This window comes from Bos javanicus, chromosome 8 (assembly GCF_032452875.1).
Source record: "Bos javanicus breed banteng chromosome 8, ARS-OSU_banteng_1.0, whole genome shotgun sequence".
NCBI classification, from domain to species: domain Eukaryota; kingdom Metazoa; phylum Chordata; class Mammalia; order Artiodactyla; family Bovidae; genus Bos; species Bos javanicus.
The window spans coordinates 77,737,773-77,755,531 of record NC_083875.1 but is presented as its reverse complement, the minus strand read 5'-3'; the positions used below and the strand labels follow the sequence as shown (position 1 = coordinate 77,755,531).

At 37.3% G+C, this 17,759-nt stretch overlaps 1 protein-coding gene and 1 long non-coding RNA gene across 7 annotated transcripts in view; one reads left to right on the top strand and one right to left on the bottom strand.

Moving 5' to 3' along the window:
* Window positions 1–4,507, top strand: part of KIF27 (kinesin family member 27) — a 94,212-nt gene extending 89,705 nt beyond the window's left edge. For all 5 annotated transcript variants that reach the window (XM_061426044.1, XM_061426045.1, XM_061426041.1 and 2 more), the window contains one exon: window positions 2,324–4,507. In XM_061426044.1, the coding sequence (XP_061282028.1) occupies window positions 2,324–2,808 (485 nt within the window). In that variant the 3' untranslated portion in view covers window positions 2,809–4,507. The remainder of the gene's footprint in view (window positions 1–2,323) is intronic.
* Window positions 1–17,759, bottom strand: part of LOC133252975 (uncharacterized) — a 30,702-nt gene that overhangs the window by 9,844 nt on the left and 3,099 nt on the right. For both annotated transcript variants that reach the window (XR_009738133.1, XR_009738134.1), the window contains exon 2: window positions 6,656–6,692. This is a non-coding gene — a long non-coding RNA (uncharacterized LOC133252975). The remainder of the gene's footprint in view (window positions 1–6,655; window positions 6,693–17,759) is intronic.

Genomic DNA, 17,759 nt, shown 5'->3' with positions numbered 1-17,759 from the left:
TCCAAGTAGCAAAGAATTACTCTTTTGACTAAAATATCTTGGTTACTTCTTGATCATGCTTCTGGCTCAGTGCATCTGTTTTCTAACATTTTGTGAGGATAAAATCAGTTAATATGGACATGCAATCTATGTACTTGTTTAACTATTTAAAATTATCCTTGTATCAGTTAATTAATTTAAATGTCACCCATTAATTAAAAATCTAATAGGCTTAGCTATGAGTGATGGAGGACCTAAAGCTGAATGGAACTCAGGTCCTTGTCAGAGAGCTGATAGTCTTATGGTGTGTTCAGTTGTAAACTAGAGCAGAGCCAGTAAATGATTGACCAGAGGTTAAAGTCTAAGGACCATAGTCTTCCTCAGTGGGCCTAAGGTGGGCTTCATGGAAGAGATGGCCACCCTGGTGCAATTGATATTGACAGAGTATCGTCATATCAATTTAAGTCACTTATAAAACTGTATGTGTTAGGATATTAGAGTCAGAAGATCTGGTTGGGATTCTAATTTCTTTTACTGCCTGTGTAATTATGGATGAGTTAAATCTTTTGTTTAGTCTGTTCCATTAGTGGTGAAATTCTGGAAGAGGGAAACTGTATTGTGAGGAATCTAAGTGGGCTTGGGAGTGAACATTTCCAATGAACCCATCTCTGCCCTTTCTCTTACAATCTTTAAAAACTAAGATGCCAGGCTTCCTCTGCCAAATACTATGACCTGAGCATCAGGATTTCTTTTTTCATTGAAATATAGTTGATTTACAATATTGTGTTAGTTTCAGGTGTACAGTAAAGTGATCCAGATACACACACACACACACACACACACACACTTCCCTGATAGCTCAGTTGGTAAAGAATCCATCTGCAATGCAGGAGACCCCAGTTCGATTCCTGGGTCGGGACAATCTGCTGGAGAAAGGGATAGGCTACCCACTCCAGTATTCTGGCCTGGAGAATTCCATGGACTGTATAGTCCATGGGGTCGCAAAGAGTCAGACACAATTGAGTGACTTTCACCTATCACTTATATACACACACACACTCTTTTTCAGATTCCTTCCCATTATAGGTTATTAGGCATCAGGACTTTTAAAAGTTTCCAGGTGACACTAACGTGCAGCAAATTTTGGAAGCCACTGTGATCAACTTTGTACCTACTAATTCCATTTGAGGATCTATGTCATTAGACAGTTCGGGTTTTTTGTTTTTGAGAACTTTAAAAACTAGAAAATCAATCCTTTTTTTTTCAATTGAGGTAGAGTTGATGTATGATGTTAGTTTCAGGTGTACAACAGAGTTATTCACAATTTTTAAAGGTTATATAGAAAATCAATTATATTTTAAACCTAAAATCAATTATATTTAAAACCTATATACAAACTAAAATGGCTGCAGGAGCCAGGAAGCCAGAGTGAGCAGTGGGGCTACAACAGCCATCCACACTGGCAGGGGCAGCTCTGCTCCAGCTGCTGTTGCTAGGCAGAAATTGTCAGTTTCTCTCCTTTTTCTATAAAATCCGGAAATCTGTATTTTTATGTGAAACTTTCCACTTTTTAAATTTTCCATCACATATTATTTTATAGGCTAAGTAAAACAATTCTGTGGGCCAGATTTGGCTTTGGAGCTGCCAGTGTGCACCTTCTGTTTTTAAACTTGATATACACAGGACCAGAAGTGTACTAATTGCACCATCAACATATGTTACAGTTGGCATTTTTCTTTGCGTTAGGTCTAGTACCTATATGGACTTCCTTTAAGTTTTGTCTTTGATATTAGATGATTCTGTGATTTGACGGCCTCAAGCTTTGCTATCTTCACTCACTCCTATCACTCATTCCAGCACGATGGTCCCCTCTGAGGGGTATGCTGTCATTTCCATTTTGATGCTGGGAGCTGTGGTATGTACCCCAGAGTACACTCAGATGGAAGAACCCTGCTCTCTTGATTGGAGTCCCAACCCAGACTAGATTTTCACACATATATGCCAAGTCCGAAGATTCCCTGGAAATATGACCAGGATTTGGGACGTAATCCACCAGTGGCAAGCCCAGCAGAGGCAGGTGTGCAAGGGCTCCACAGAGGCCGAAAGCACTCCTATGTTTCTATGGGTGCCAAAATCTCTAGAAAACTCTTTCAGTTTTGTTCCATTAATAAAGAATTCTGAGTTATTCACATGCAAAAGCCTCTAAGTGAAATAATCTATTTTTACACTTAAGTCACTTAACAACACAAGCTGGAAGACATAATTTATATTGCACGATATACTATGGTTAAAATACCTGTTTTTAAGGAAACCTCTATTTTTCTGCTTTTTTGATTACTTTTAGATCATGATGCTGGAGATGGAGTTCAGAACCCAGAAAAAGCCGGCATGGTTTCAGAAGAATTAAAATGGGCATCCAGAACTGAAAGTATGAAATTAAGTGGAAGGGAAAGACCATTAGACAGTTCCACAAGCAGTTTAAGAACACAACCAAATCCTCAGAAGCTCTGGGAAGATGGCCCAGAATTAGCTCCAATGTATAGCTCTGTAGCACCCACTAGTGGGCATTTGTTAAGCAATGAGGACAAAACCGAAATAGATGAAAATCAGTTTACAAAATCTAACAGTCGACCATCATCCCACATTCAGCCAGTCGGAAATGTGGGACAGCTGCATGGTGTCACACCTGTAAAGTTGTGTCGCAAAGAGTTACGCCAGATTTCTGCCTTGGAACTATCATTACGACGTTCCAATCTTGGAGTTGCGGTTGGATCTATGACTGCTGATTCCCTTGAAGTAGCTAGGAAAGTGAGTGACTTAAAAACTTAGGCATTTAATAAGAAAAACTTTAATTTAAAAGATGTGTAAAATTCCTTTTTCTAACCTGTTAAAAAAGTTTAAGTTCACTAGCTCTTTTCTCAGGATAAAGAAGGGGAGGAAGGAATCCTTTTGTATACTGTGAATGTGTGTTTTCTTCCAAGATTTGTTTGCTCTAAATATTATTATATAATATAAACTTCAGTTTGGAACTAAGAACTAAATACTGATTTGCCCAACAAATACAGTTTGTACATTTTCATATTTTTCAATCACAGAAAATATCCCATTTTACTATTTTGTTACTTATGTTATTTTTGTTACTTTTCCAAACTTTCACTTGTAAAATAAAGCTTTTTCTTAAACTAATTAATGTTTGAGTGGAACAGCAGCAAAACCACCCTGATTTACGGAAATCTGCTCTGTTAGAGTAACGCACTTTCTTACTGACTCAAATTTTTCTTATCTGATGCTGCTAATTTTTTCTTTTGTTCTTTCCTCGGTTGCTATCAACGCTGACCATCTTACCTGGCACCCAAACTGTTGCCCTGTGCTCAAAGACTTCTAATTTCTAGCCCCTAGGGAGTAGGATTCCTTGGTCCCACTGGTAAAAACCAGTTCTTATAGGAAAAGAAAATCAAACGAAAACTAACTTCTAAATTGGTGAATAGTTTTTATATCTCTAAAGTATGGTATTAAAAATAATTTAAATTATGGATTAAATAGATTTCTGTGGACTTACCTGGGAATGGAACCATAATATATAATATCAGCCAATTAGAAACTGCTTTATCCAGCAAATTTACAAACAAAGTTAGAAATTTTATTTGTAACAGGGACTATTTGAAGCCAGACTGGTTTTAAGCCAGGTTTTGTTTTGTTTTTTTTTGTCTTTGTTCGTATGATATATACTTAATATATACCATATATAATGTGTGATATATGTGTATTGTTTTGCTAAGTTATGTCCAACTCTTTTGTGACCCAATGGACTGTAGCCCACCAGGTTCCATTGTCCATGAGATTTCTAGGCAAGAATACTGGAGGGGTTGCCATTTCCTTCTCCAGGGGATCTTCCTGACCCAGGGATTGAACCCACATCTCCTGCACTGGCAGGCAGAATCTTTACCACTGAGCCACAGAGAAGCCTGATATGTGTATAAAATGGCACAAGGCCAGGTCTTAAAAAAGCATATCAATCATATATTTAATAATAAGTACAGGTTTATTAATGAAGGTCTTAATTTTAAATTCCTTATAAGATTAATATTTAGAAATAATTCATATAAGAATGTATTTTGACTTTGGAATTCTACTGCCTGCCCAAGAAATTGACACATACTTGTTTTACCTGTGGAAATATAAATGCATTTTCTAAAAGCCAGCTCACTAACAAAACAATAAAATTTATATTAAACCAGCAATGAGTAGATTTAATAATACAAGTGTGAACTGACTTCTAAATAACAAATATATAATTTTTCCCCTTTTTGTTTAAACATATATCCTTTATATGCTATGATGGATTTCATGTAAATACTCAAACACACATATGTTAAGAATGTCCTGAATAATATATTCTAGGAATGAAACTTCTGTCTTTCTATTTAGTCAGTGCACTTACAAAAGAAAAAAAATTTAAGGCACCTCCCCAAAAGCAAGTACAAGTTTTCTTACATATACCGCTAATAAATTTTACTCTTATTTCACATGCTGTCCTTAAGTCTGAACATTTTGTCATTGTGTTTGCCTTTTTGGATGTGTATGAAATATGTGGGGGGTTTTTTGTTCATTATATCTTTTCCACCTATAACAGCGTTTGGAAAGAAACATATTTGCCTCCATAAAGTACAAGTTCCTTCCCTAACTCCAGAGTGTTGTAGATAACGGAGTTGGAGAACTCTGTGAATATGGGAACCGTGAGTAGCAAGAACATCAATCAGTGAAGGTGCTTTTGTGCTTTAATGTTTGTTTTCTTTTACTAATGTTTTTTCCCCCTTAGTTCTTCATATCTTCATGAAGTCAGGGTCCAAGAAGTCAGCAAAAAAAAAAAAAAATATATATATATATATATATGATCTTCTGTAATGTGGACTTGATTGCCATTGGCTTGTTTGTAACAGCCCAGGTCAATAAAGTAATAAATGCTAATTTAAGGATGGGCGTCTTATATTTTAAAACAAAGGGTCTTATACAGAGTCTTAGAATGAATTGCTAAGGGGTCAAGTCCTTAATGGGATTTTGGTTCTGTAGGCACAAATTCTTACACATTAAATGACATGACATATGTCATTAAAGTATGACATGTTTTGCTCTTTCATTTATTTCCTTAGGCACATACTTAAGATTTTTATAAAACACTGGAGTATTAATAATGAAAGTTCATTGTCCACTCATGTACATAATTCCTCTCTCAACTTCACTGGAATCTTTTAAAGTACTCATGTGTATTTCACATTTATAGATATACCAGGCTCCCTTGACTAGTACTGATAAAACATTTATATTTTCAAAAATTGAGAGTGAAGCTGAGTGAGATCCTTCCATGATAAATACTTCAAATGCATTGGGTATGCAGTATTTTGAGCTCATCTGGGCAGTAGTGTTCAAAGAGTGTGTATGGGAGCATCAGTCTAATGGGAGAAGTATTTTATTGCTGTCATTGTTTCCCTGATGCTGATAATAAAAAAGTAGACTGACTTTTAATAAGTTTTATTGGTTTTAAATTCTCTCCAAATAATGCACCCCTCAGTGCTTGCAACAGGGGTGCCTACTTCCATTCCTTGCTTTGGAATGCAGAGCATGCATGACACCACATACTGGAGTAGTGTTTGACTTTTATAATGCTATTTCCATTTTGACCCCAACAGTACCCCAATGTGGCAGTAATTAGAACGAGAAATTATAAAAAGAAAGCTCGGCAAAACTTGATATTTAGTATTGGCTTTTGATATTTTACATAGTTCTTACTTGTCCCTTTTTAATATCTCTTTTCCTAGGAATTTCCACGGTGCATCAACAGAATAGCCAATAACAGAATCCCAAAGAATAGCCACTATTTGAAATGCTAGCAGTGTAATTTAATTGAACCCAAATATATTGACTTAGATTTAGGTATTGGTTTCTGTTAGTAAATTATTATACAACACACTACTACTGAGTTACCTCTGTACTACCTGAAGAGAAAAATACAACAATCTCACAGTTTGTTATAATGAGCAAGATCCTTATATGCCCAAGGAACAAAACCATTCACAACAGAAGACTAGAAAACTAAACATTTAAAAATACTTGTGATTAAAGCAGAACAAAAGTAATATATCAATGAAGTGAAATAATACTTGCACACTGTATTATTGTGTTTTCAAGCTTATTACAGTATATGTTGTTTAGTCACTAAGTCATGTCCCACTCTTGTGATCCTATGGACTACAGCCCTCCAGGCTCCTCTGTCCATGGGATTTCCCAGGCAAAAATACTGGAGTGGATTGCCATTTCTTTCTCCAGCAGATCTTCCCAACCCAAGGATAGAACTTGCATCTCCTGCATTGCAGGCAGATTCTTTTACCACTGAGCCACCAGGGAAAGCAAAATATGATTTCTCAAGTCCAAAGTGGTAAATATTGTGCAAAATTATTTGATTTGAGAGATATCTTAAAAGAAATACTTCTTGGGAATTCCCTGGCAGTCCAGTGGTTAGGACTCCATGCTCTCACTGCCAAGGACCTGGATTTGATCCCTAGTCAAGGAACTAAGATCTCTCAAGCCTTTCAGCGTAGCCAAAAAAAAAAAAAAAGAACCACTTTTTGAACCTTACCCCAAGTAACAACAAAATATAGGTAAATTATAGCTTACTTACCCCTCACTCCCCACAGAGTTCCAGGATTCAAAAAGCTCTGATAAAAACAGGAGAAAAAAGAGCTTTATTTTAAAGCATTCCATAGGCCAGCAAGGAATTTTCAGAAATATTTTGAGAGAATATATTTTATCTCTCTTGCAACAACACAAATTTTTAACTTCAATCATGGGCTATCTCTAAATAAACCCTGAAGAATACTCAAGTTGGTACTGAATTTGCCATTTGAAAATAGACACATCCCGGTTTTTACACCAATTCCTCTTCTTATGAATACTGTTTATTCAGGATTATGTGAAAAGACACTCTAGCCAGAATCTGAATGGAAATTGTGGAGCCATTCAATAGAGAATTATAAGAAACATTATTTTGGATAAATTTTGTCAGCCATAACAAACTGAAGACTAGGACTTAGATGATTACCACCAAAGAACCACAAATAGTATCCCAAAGCAAGCACTGGAGGCAGAATTTACAGAATTCATCTTCATAAAACAATACTTAACCATTTTGCTTAATTTTTCTCTGCTAAAATATCCCTAAATTTTCTACTGAAAAAAAGGCTTCCATTCGTGATTACAAACCATCAGCTATTAGCCTTCCTTGAGAGACTGAACTTATTTTTGTTTGTGGCCTGCAGTGGTGTATCACTGCAGTATCCACCCAGAAAAGGAGTGAGGAATTAATCTGAACTCAGCTGACTGATAATTTTGGTAATTTATAAGTATTAAAATTGTAAGATTAGGCAGCATTTGAATTGTTCCATTAGAACCCTGGGACTAGACTAAGCCTGTTTTACAGAACATTTTCCCAGCCAGCACTGGGAGTCCCTTGGCTGTAAGATGACCAGAACACGATCAGAGTGATACAGGTTATAATCTTATTAATGGAGTACATTAAATAAATATATTTTCTAAAGCACCAAATAGACTTTTTTTTTTTAGAAAAAGCAATTTATGAGTCGCTCCTTACATTTAAAATCAAAATCTTTATTTTTCAAATGCAACTCTATTTAATAAATGGGGAGCAAAACTACTATTTTTACTATATGTAAATAGCCTGTTGCTTTATCAATTAAATATATAAAAGCCCTTTGAAGACTAAAGCATATATGTTTATGGTATAATTATTAGGTTTTCCATAGAGCTGACTATCAAAATGGAATAACTTTAGGACAAATGTGGTTGTTTATATTAAATATTTTAAACTCTCAGAGGTTTAATTATATATGTTAGCAATAGCAGAAGTAACTATTCTGTGGAAAATTTCGTGTGAATTCTATTCTCACAAGAAAATATTTTAAAGATTTGGCTGTCTGTTTTTATAGGCCTTCTAAGAAGTAGTTCTTATGGGCTCCCCTGGTAGCTCAGACAGTAAAGAATCCACCTGCAATGTGGGAGACCTGGGTTCAATCCCTGAATTGAGAAGATCCCCTGGAGGAGGGCGTGGCAACCCATTCCAGTATTCTTGACTAGAGAATCCCCATGGACAGAGGATCCTGACAGGCTACAGTTCATGGGGTCGCAAAGAATCGGACACAACTGAGCGACTAAGCACAGCACAAGAAGTAGTTCATGACTATTTCTTTGATTTATGACCAAAAAATATGTTTTTTTTCTGGGTTTTTAGCCACCAGTTTTGGGCTATTTGTTACTTATTTCTTTAGTAACAATTACATTTTTGAGTTATTGATGATCTCTCTGGCTAGAAAATAACTTCCTTAAGCTGAAAAGTCTGCCTTCCATTTGGTAAATATTTTAAGCTCAATTTTTCACTCTGGGAAACTGAAGAAGTTAATTTTTTGATACGTGAATAAGTATGTGATCAAATTAACAGCAAAGTCAGGCTTTTGAGGGATTGATACTCTTAGCTACTATATACGAGAAGTATATTAAAATTAAATCTGACATTACCAATGGTGAACTTCTCTGTTAATATCCTGAGGAAAGTTCATTTCCCTTCGTTTGCAAGTATCTGTGCCAATGTTAAGGAATATTTTGTCTCTAATTTGATCAAAGCACCCATAACCTGTGCAACCAAGTAGTCAAAGAGAAGGCCAAGACTTTAAGAGTAATGGAACCTACAATCAGAAGTATTCCAGTGGATTGTGAACAAATAAATCAGAGGGGAAGAATACTAACATATGCTTTTCCTGAAAGAGTTACCTTCAGTGGGTACTGAGGTCCTCTTAGTAAGGTTTATTACAAAAAAATCTATTACAAAGATTATTACTACATCTCACTAGTCACTGAGAAGGGAAACAAGATGTAAGGACCTGAATATGTGACTTTAATTGGCCAGGCTTGTGCTTAGTCGCTCAGCTGTGTCCTACTCTCTTGCACCAGGCTATAGCAAACCAAAACACCCTTCAGAACCAGGCCAGTACCCCAGGGTTTAGTTCTCATGTTAGGGAAGAATCTATGCCTTTCTCAAAGGGTGGGTGAGCTGATAAAGTGACTCATATTCTGAAAACATCACAAAAGCATCTACAGACAACAGAGGGAAATTTTCTGTAGATATTTAATTTATAAGCATTTTCCCTGCTGTATGTTTTCTATTAACCTTTTATTATTGAGGATAGAACTGGGAACTAAAAGTTCTATCACTCAAGGTAGTTACATTCTGGTGACAACATTCTGTGGAGGAAACAAAGCAGAGTAAGGGAACAGAATCAAGGATGATTTTTTTTTTTTTAATATGGAAATTGTTTCTGAGTTAGGCAAACACACAAAGTTGTGAAAACTAGATGTAAGCTCACTGATTTAAAGGTTGCTTTTCAATTGACCTAATTCATGCATGCTCAAAAGGGGCAAGTATCATAAACTGCATCTGAACAAAAATCACATCTAGCCAGTTTTTGTGGGAGGGGCAGCACACTGACTGATTTTGCTGAGCCATTTTGTCCTTTCATAAACAGGAACTGTTCTAGATCTAGTCTTTGATCTCTACAGTTGCTTAGGACTTATTTCAAATTCAGGATCACATTTCACTTAAAAATTTTAAAATAGATATGTAATTTATGTAACATAAAATTTACTATTTTAAAGTACATAATTAAGTAATTTTTAGCATATTCACTATGTTGTGCATCCTTACTAATTCCAGAACATTTTCATCATGCCCAGAAGAAAGTGTATCTATTAGCAATCAGCTCTAATTTCTGTTTTTCCCCACCCTGATTCTGGGAAAGATTGAGGGCAGGAGAAGGGGGTGACAGAGGATGAGATGGTTGAATGGCATCACTGACTCAATGCACATGAGTTTGAGCAAACTCAGGGAGACAGTGAAGAATATGGAAGCCTGATGTGCTGCAGTTCATGGGTCACAAAGAGTCAGAGACGAATGAGCGACTGAATAACCACCATCCCCTGGCAACCACTAACCTCTTTCTCTCTGTGGAATTGCCTATTTTTGACATTTCGTGTATCCTTTAGCATATGACTTCTTTCCTTAGGGTGTTTTCAAGATTCATTCATGTAGCCTAAAACAGTGTTTCATTCTTTTTTGTGACTGAATAGTAATCCATTGTGTGGATATACCACAACTATGTTTAGCCATTCACGTGTCGATGGACATTTGTATTGTTTCTTTTTGCTATTATGAATAACATGCTATGGAATGCTATAAACATCTGTATACAAGTTTTTATGTGAGTATGTTTTCAGTTCTCTTGGTTATATGCTTAAGAGTGGAATTTCTGATTCATGTGGTAATTCTATGTTTACCTTTTGAAGAGACTGAAAAACTGTTTTCCACAGCAACTGCACCATTTTACATTCCCACCAGCAGTTACAGTGGGTTCCAGTTTTTCCATTTTCAGCAACACTTGTTATTGTCTGTCTTCTTATTTTAGCCATCCTAGTGAATGTGAAGTGGTATCTCACTGTGGTTTTGAGTTACATTTTTCTAATGAATAATGATTTTTTTTTCATGTGTTGATTGGACATTTGTTTATGTTCTTTGGAGAAATGTCTATTCAAACCCTTTGCCCATTTAAAATTGAGCTGTGTTTTCAGTGTTGTAAGAGCTCTTTATATATTCTAGATATAAGTCCCTTATCACATATATGACTTGAAAATATTTTCTCCAATTCTATGTTGCCTTTTTACTTCCTTGATGGTCTCCTTTGCATTGCTGAAGTTTTTTCTTTTGATGAAATTCTATTTATTTTCTTCTTTTGGTGGTTTGTGCTTTAGTTATCATATCTAAGAAACCACTGCCTAATTCAATATCACACAGATTTATACTCATCTTTTCTTCTAAGAGTTTTATTGTTTTAGTTATTACCTTTATGCCTTGGGTCCATTTTGAATTAATTTTTATATATGGTGTGAGGTCCAGGTCCAACTTCATTCTTTTGCATGTGGATATCAAGTTGTCTCAGCACCATTTATTGAAAAAAACTATCTTTAATTTATTGAGTTATCTTAGCACCCTTGTTAAAAACCAGTTGACCATACATGTTTGAGTTTGTTTATGGACTCTTGATTCTATTCCATTGGTTTGTGTCCTTATGCCAAGGCCACACTTGTTTACTGTAGCTTTGCAGTAAATTTTGAACTTGGGAAGTGTCAGTCTACCAGCTTTGTTCTTTTTCAATACTGTTTTGGCTATTGGGGGGGTCCCTTGAGTTTGAACATAAATTTAGGGACAGCTTATCCATTTCTGCAAAAAAGTCCTGTTGTAATTTTGATAGGAAGTACATTGAATCAGTTGCCATATGTGGAGAGTATTGAGATCTTAACAATATTAAGTTTTCCAATCCCTAAACATGGTCTATCTTTCATTTATTTAGATCTTCTTCAGTGTCTTTCAACCATGTTTTGTAGTTTTCAGTGTGCAAGTCTTACCCTTCTTTGGCTAAATTTATTCCTAAATATTTTATTCTTTTTGATGCTATTTTAAGTGGGCTTGTTTTCTTTATTTCAATTTCAGATTTTTCATTGATAGTGTGTAGAAATATGACTAATTTTTCTATATTGATCACAATTTGTGGCAAATAGTAAATTTGGGTTAGAAACACATGAATCAAGGAACTTAGGTAATGTTCACCCATAAACTGACTTAATGAGCAGAAATCCAACTTATTGTTGTTGATGATAACTTTTTAACTGATTATTTTAAGATTATTCCTTCAAGTACTACTTCTGTTTTTCTTATTGCTAGGTGAGGAGTGAGTGGTAAGAGCATACAGCACAGGCAGGTAATTTGGCTTTTGCTGTCTATAGTCTCAGGTCGTTCACATGTATTTTTCCTATTTAAGTAAAACACCAAAGGAACAATCCTCAGCACCTTGTCTCTCTGTATCATGAGGATACGTTCTATTTATTCCTCAGTGCTATATATTGTAAAGATTAATGGTGATACAGAGAAAGCTAATTTATTCAACTGATTTCTATGTTCTAGGTCTTATGCTAAGTGCTAAGTGCTAAAGAAAACTCAAGGATCAAACCTGAGTCTCCTGTGTCTCCTGCATTGCAAGCAGATTCTTTAACCACTGAGCCATTGGGGAAGCCCAAAGAAAACATAGTTTGATAAATCACAAATCCATCCACCAAGGGGCACATAGTCTGCTGAGTAAAGACAGTAACATTTTGACCATTTGAATGCATAAAGGAGCATGACACTGTGTAGTGACATACAAGAGAGTTAAAGGCCAGGTTTCTATTTTAATAGGGTTCACAATCTAAAGGAGAATATAATGGCTCTGGTAAAAAAAATATAGAGAGAGGGCACAATGGGAATATGGACAAAGGGCTTTTAACTTTCAAGGGTAAGGGAAGGCGTCCCTAAGAAGCTGCCTGTTGTATGTGGACAAGTTGGCTTTTAGAAGGTATAAGAACAGGAGGAATAGCATTTTAGACCAAGAAACTTCACTGCAAAGGCTAAGACATGATCATATACTCAGGGAACTGTAAGCAGAGAAGTAATTGTCCTAGTATATTGGAGACTCCAAATAAGGGTCTGCTGAGTGACTGAATTTAGCACTGGATGTAAGAGATGGCTGGAGCTGAGGATAGGAAGGTGGCTGAAATCACTGAAGGACCATACCAAAGAACTGAAAGGCTATGGAAAGCCTGTTGCATTTATTCTGTGCAATTTACACAGCAATTGGACTGGTTTAATTTGCTGCCCAAAATCTTTTTTCTTTAGACAATACAGATGATGTACAAAATACCAGAAGAGAGTTTAAAACCCATTTAGTTCAGTTCAGTTGCTCAGTCATGTCCGACTCTTTGCAACCCCATGAACCACAGCACGCCAGGCCTCACTGTCCCATCACTAACTCCCGGAGTCCACCCAAACCCATGTCCATTGTGTCGGTGATGCCATCCAACCATCTCATCCTCTGTCGTCCCTTTCTCCTCCTGCCCTCAATCTTTCTCAGCATTAGAGTCTTTTCCAATTAGTCAGCTCTCCGCATGAGGTGGCCAAAGTATTGGAGATTCAGCTTCAACGTCAGTCCCTCCAATGAACACCCAGGACTGATCTCCTTTAGGATGGACTGGTTGGATCTCCTTGCAGTCCAAGGGACTCTCAAGAGTCTTATCCAACACCAAAGTTCAAAAGCATCAATTCCTTGGCACTCAGCTTTCTTTATAGTCCAACTTTCACATCCATACATGACCACTGGAAAAACCATAGCCTTGACTAGATGGACCTTTGTTGGCAAAGTAATATCTCTGCTTTTTAATATCCTGTCTAGGTTGGTCATAACTTTCCCTCCAAGGAGCAAGCATCTTTTAATTTCATGACTGCAATCACCATCTGCAGTGAGTGTAGAACTAATTATTTGCAAATAACTAATAGGTGATATCTATGTCTATATTTATACATTACATTGATTTCAAGCAAAGCTCCTGAGGAAAATACATTTTTGGGGGGTCTAGTGTGAGAGAGGGTATTTTAAAAATTATATTTGAAGTATAAAATAGCCTTTCATGACACAATTCCATATTCATGTAGGTCATTTTTCAAGTTAGTGACATTTGACTTCATATAAATAGTACACTATAAATAACACCACAGTAAGGGCAAGCGAAAAAGGTAGCTGAGTCAAAATACTATCAAAGCCATATTAACATTTCAGTTTTGTAGCGGGCAGTGTGAAGGTGGAATGAGAAAGTTTAGCCTTTAGTGCTTTGATTTATTTAATTCTCCTGGAAAAGGTATTTTTTAAAAGTATTAATCAGGAGTAGTTCTACTCACAATCTTAATATTACTGTAGGATGATTCATGATCAGACAATTAAACTAACTGAATTAAAAACAATAAAACTACAACCTTTCCCTCGTCTTGCTTGGCATTAATTTTTTCTTAAAGAAATGTAATTTTAATTTTTTCAATGTGACAGTGATACGGTTTGAGTCATATAATTACAAGGTTCATACAAGAAACAGAAGGCCCTGTTTCATTGGCCATCACTCTGATGCCCGCTTCCCAAAGGAGACTGCTGTCCTGCTATTTAACTCCATGTTTCTAAAGAGCATCCTTCCACTGCCATGTCTTAGTTGTTCCATTTTAGCCATTTTATGCCATTTTCCTAATTTCCCAGTATACATATATCATATTGTTCAGTGTTTACTGTATAGGTTTAACCCCTATTTTATACATTGTCCACCGCATCCCATGTTCTGTCAGTCAAGACAGGTTAGTAATGCTACATTAACAAACTACCACAAAAACCTCGGTGGCCTACAACAATAAAGGGTAACTTCTCATGTACACTGCACGTCAGCAGCAGGCCAGTTGCAGTTCACGCTAGAGTGTCAGCACCTGGGACTCTGACGGCCAGAGACAGCCTCTAACATGTGTCTACCTTGTGGCAGGCTAAGAGACAGGGCTCTAATGCTTCTGCCCCAAAGTGACACATTCACCTGTGATCCTATTTCCTTAGTCACCATAATTCACACTGCCAGGTCTGACATCAGTGGGTAGGGAAGTATAATTCTCCTCCAGGGAAGTAACATCAGGTATTCTCAAACAGTCATACGGTCCACCACACTTGTTTTTTTTCCTCTGGAATTTATAGTCCCTTCTTTCCTGGGTTGCTTAGTTTTCTCTAGATGTATCACCATTTCATCTATGTTCCACCAGAGCTGTGAAACATAAGGTTCAAACACGTTAGGAAACTGATCATGGTGTGTGGGGGGCTTCGGTTGCCACTGCTTTGTTTTTTCTCTTGGAGACATCCCTCCTGGAGCCCTCCATTCTCTGTGTCAGAGCAGATGGTTTGCGCTCCAGGTTGGCTCCACAGTTGTCATCCTCGAACTTCCCTTCACCTTTATCTCAGGAATTCTCCCTGCTTTCTCCTTTGCTGGTGCTCCTGGTTAAGAGGAAAACCAGGTAGGTTTTCTTGGTTTATGCCCTTATTTTGATGAGGTACCTCTCTGTGGGGCTTCCCAGGTGGTGCTAGTGGTAAAGAACCCTACCGCCAATGCAGGGGACGTTAAGAGATGCGGGTTTGATCCTTGTGCTGGGAAGGTCCCCTAGAGGAGGGCAAGGCAACCCATTCCAATATTCTTGGCTGGAGAATTCCACGGACAGAGGAGTACAGTCCATAGGGTCACAAAGAGTGGGACATGACTGAAGCAACTTGGCACACACCTCTCTCTAGTAGATTCCTGAGCACACGCAAGGAAAATTTTTGCTTTGACATCTTTTTCTGCTCCCTGCATTGGTTCTATTTCCTTTCTTTCCTTTTTTCTTCTTTCCTTTGTTCTCTGCCTCTCTCTCTCTGCCTTTTTCTATTTTTCTTTCTCCTGTTTGTTCATTTCAGGCTCTTTCATGTAAAGAGGTGTCTTCAAATAGCTGGAGACCCTTGACTCCACCCACGTTTAAGAATGAGATGATTAAAAGTTGATGAAAGTCTCTGCGGGTGGGACTAGGACTTGTCTACTGTTGGGCTTCACTGTAAAGAGGTGAAGAGCCACATTCTCCATTCTCAATTATCAGTATTTGTGTGCCTTTTCTTGTGACCTGTTGGTTCTCCACCCAGAGGAAGCTTCTAATTCCCTGACAGTATCACAGCATGAATCTGAATTTGGAAAGGAAACTGGTGGGGGTGGGGTGATGGGAATATGTCTCCTAATTCAATATGCACAACTTCATTTAATTCTGCTTTTCTAAGGCGTGAGTCACTCCTGCCCTCAGTTCTGCCTGGTATCCAGAGGAGTTCTGAGTCAAACCCTCCAGAAAGCAAACTTCCTGAATGCAGAGTTAAGGCAGCAGGGAGTGGAGATAGGGACTGGGGGTAAGAAGGATCCCACTGTTCTTCACAATAATACATAATACAAAACTCATAATACATTCTCATTTTCAGGTCCAGTCTACTGCTTTCAGAGGTGGGGGCAGCTCTAGTTTCAGAGCCTTTCCAGGGTCTGGGATGTGAAAAGGTTCACCTTGGCTGGCTCAAACCCCTCCCAAAAGCTTAGGTACTAAATTTCTCAGTTTGGGTAAACTAGTTATCACTCATCCATCTGTTTCCATGTTCCTAAGTTTGTTGACATCCTTCTTCAGCAGGGATCTCTTCTCCTGTTTGCTTTGTCCTTATGGGTTTATACCTTTTTAAAAATCCCTTCTCTTAAAAAAAATAAAATCCCTTCTCTTTCATTATAATGAGGTATCTGTAGTGAGAAAAGAAAAATGTGTGATAATGAACCACGTTTAACCAGAAGTCTCCTTACCATTAACATCATAGATGTAATGAACATCTTTTCTAAGTAAGAAAAGTCCAAGTATGACTATAGGCAGTTCTATAAGACTTAGATATAAGTATAATAAAACACCTAAATTTTATTGAATGCTTAATATGTGCTAAATGGTCCTTTTAAAAAAATTTTTTTTTGGCTGTGCTGTACAGCATGCAGGATCCTAGTTCCCTAATCAGGGGTCACATTTGTGCCCCCTGCATTGGAAGCATGAAGTCTTAACCACTAGACCACCAGGGAAATCACTAAACCGTCTTTTAAATGCTTATTTGTATTATATATATATATATATATATATATAAATATTTTATCTTCACAATAACCCTGAGATGGATTCTGTGATTCAACGCCTAGCAGTCTGACTCCAGAGCACCTATGCTATATAATGTGGTACATCATTTCTAAACTACAGGAAATCTTATTTTCAACTTGTCAGGTCTCTGGTCAATCCATACTTATTGGTAACTTAAGCTATAGCTGAGGTTTTTCTCATAGACAGCACATTATTTGTTGTGGCAAGGCTAGCATCACTTTCGAAGTGTCTATTTGAAGATACATGTTGGAGGTAGAAGAGAGTAATTTATGACAAATTCTAAAGCAGAGTCATTTAAACTGGGAATCCTGGCATGTGTTTATTTTATAATACAGACAGATGGGCCTTTCCTCTTAAAGAAAGCAGTTACCGTCTGTAATCTGAGGGGTCAAAGAGAAGCAATTACAAATCCCACATTAGTAACACAACACTAAAATGCTTGGGTAAACAAAACATAACTGCCAGAGTTTAATATCTTAAAGCACTGATGGCCTTGAACACCCTAACTCAGAGAATTCAGCTCTTCATTCCTTGTAGATTTTTGAACAAGGTTCACTAGCACTCTCTCCAAGGCTACTCATACTCCAACTCCATTGTCACTTCTGCAGATAATTGTTTGCAATATATAGATATATCTTTGAAATCCTTACTGCCTCTCAATTCCTTGACCTCTCTTGGAATGATCTTTGCCCTCTGCTATCTCAGGTACCCACTTTTACGGTCATTCCCTATACCTTGTCATTACTTCTAATTTTAATTTCAAGCTAACTACTCTCCAACCCGTCTCTTCTTTTTTCAGGTCATTCTCTATGGTAGCTAAACTCCAGCAATTCTTCAACCTGATGAGAAATACATTCCACTCACTCTCCCACCTTTTCACAGTTCCCCATCGCTCTCAGTTCTCCACCTTTCCCTCCCAAATCCTTCCTTCTTACCATGTCTGAAATTGGAATGCCTCTTTTGCATCTACCTTCAACTACCCTTTGCCCATTTCTCCCCATCATACTTGTCTGACCAAATCTCAGGCCTGGGCAATCGGACTGCCTAGTCAGTGCCTACACATGAGCAACCAAATCTGGCTGGA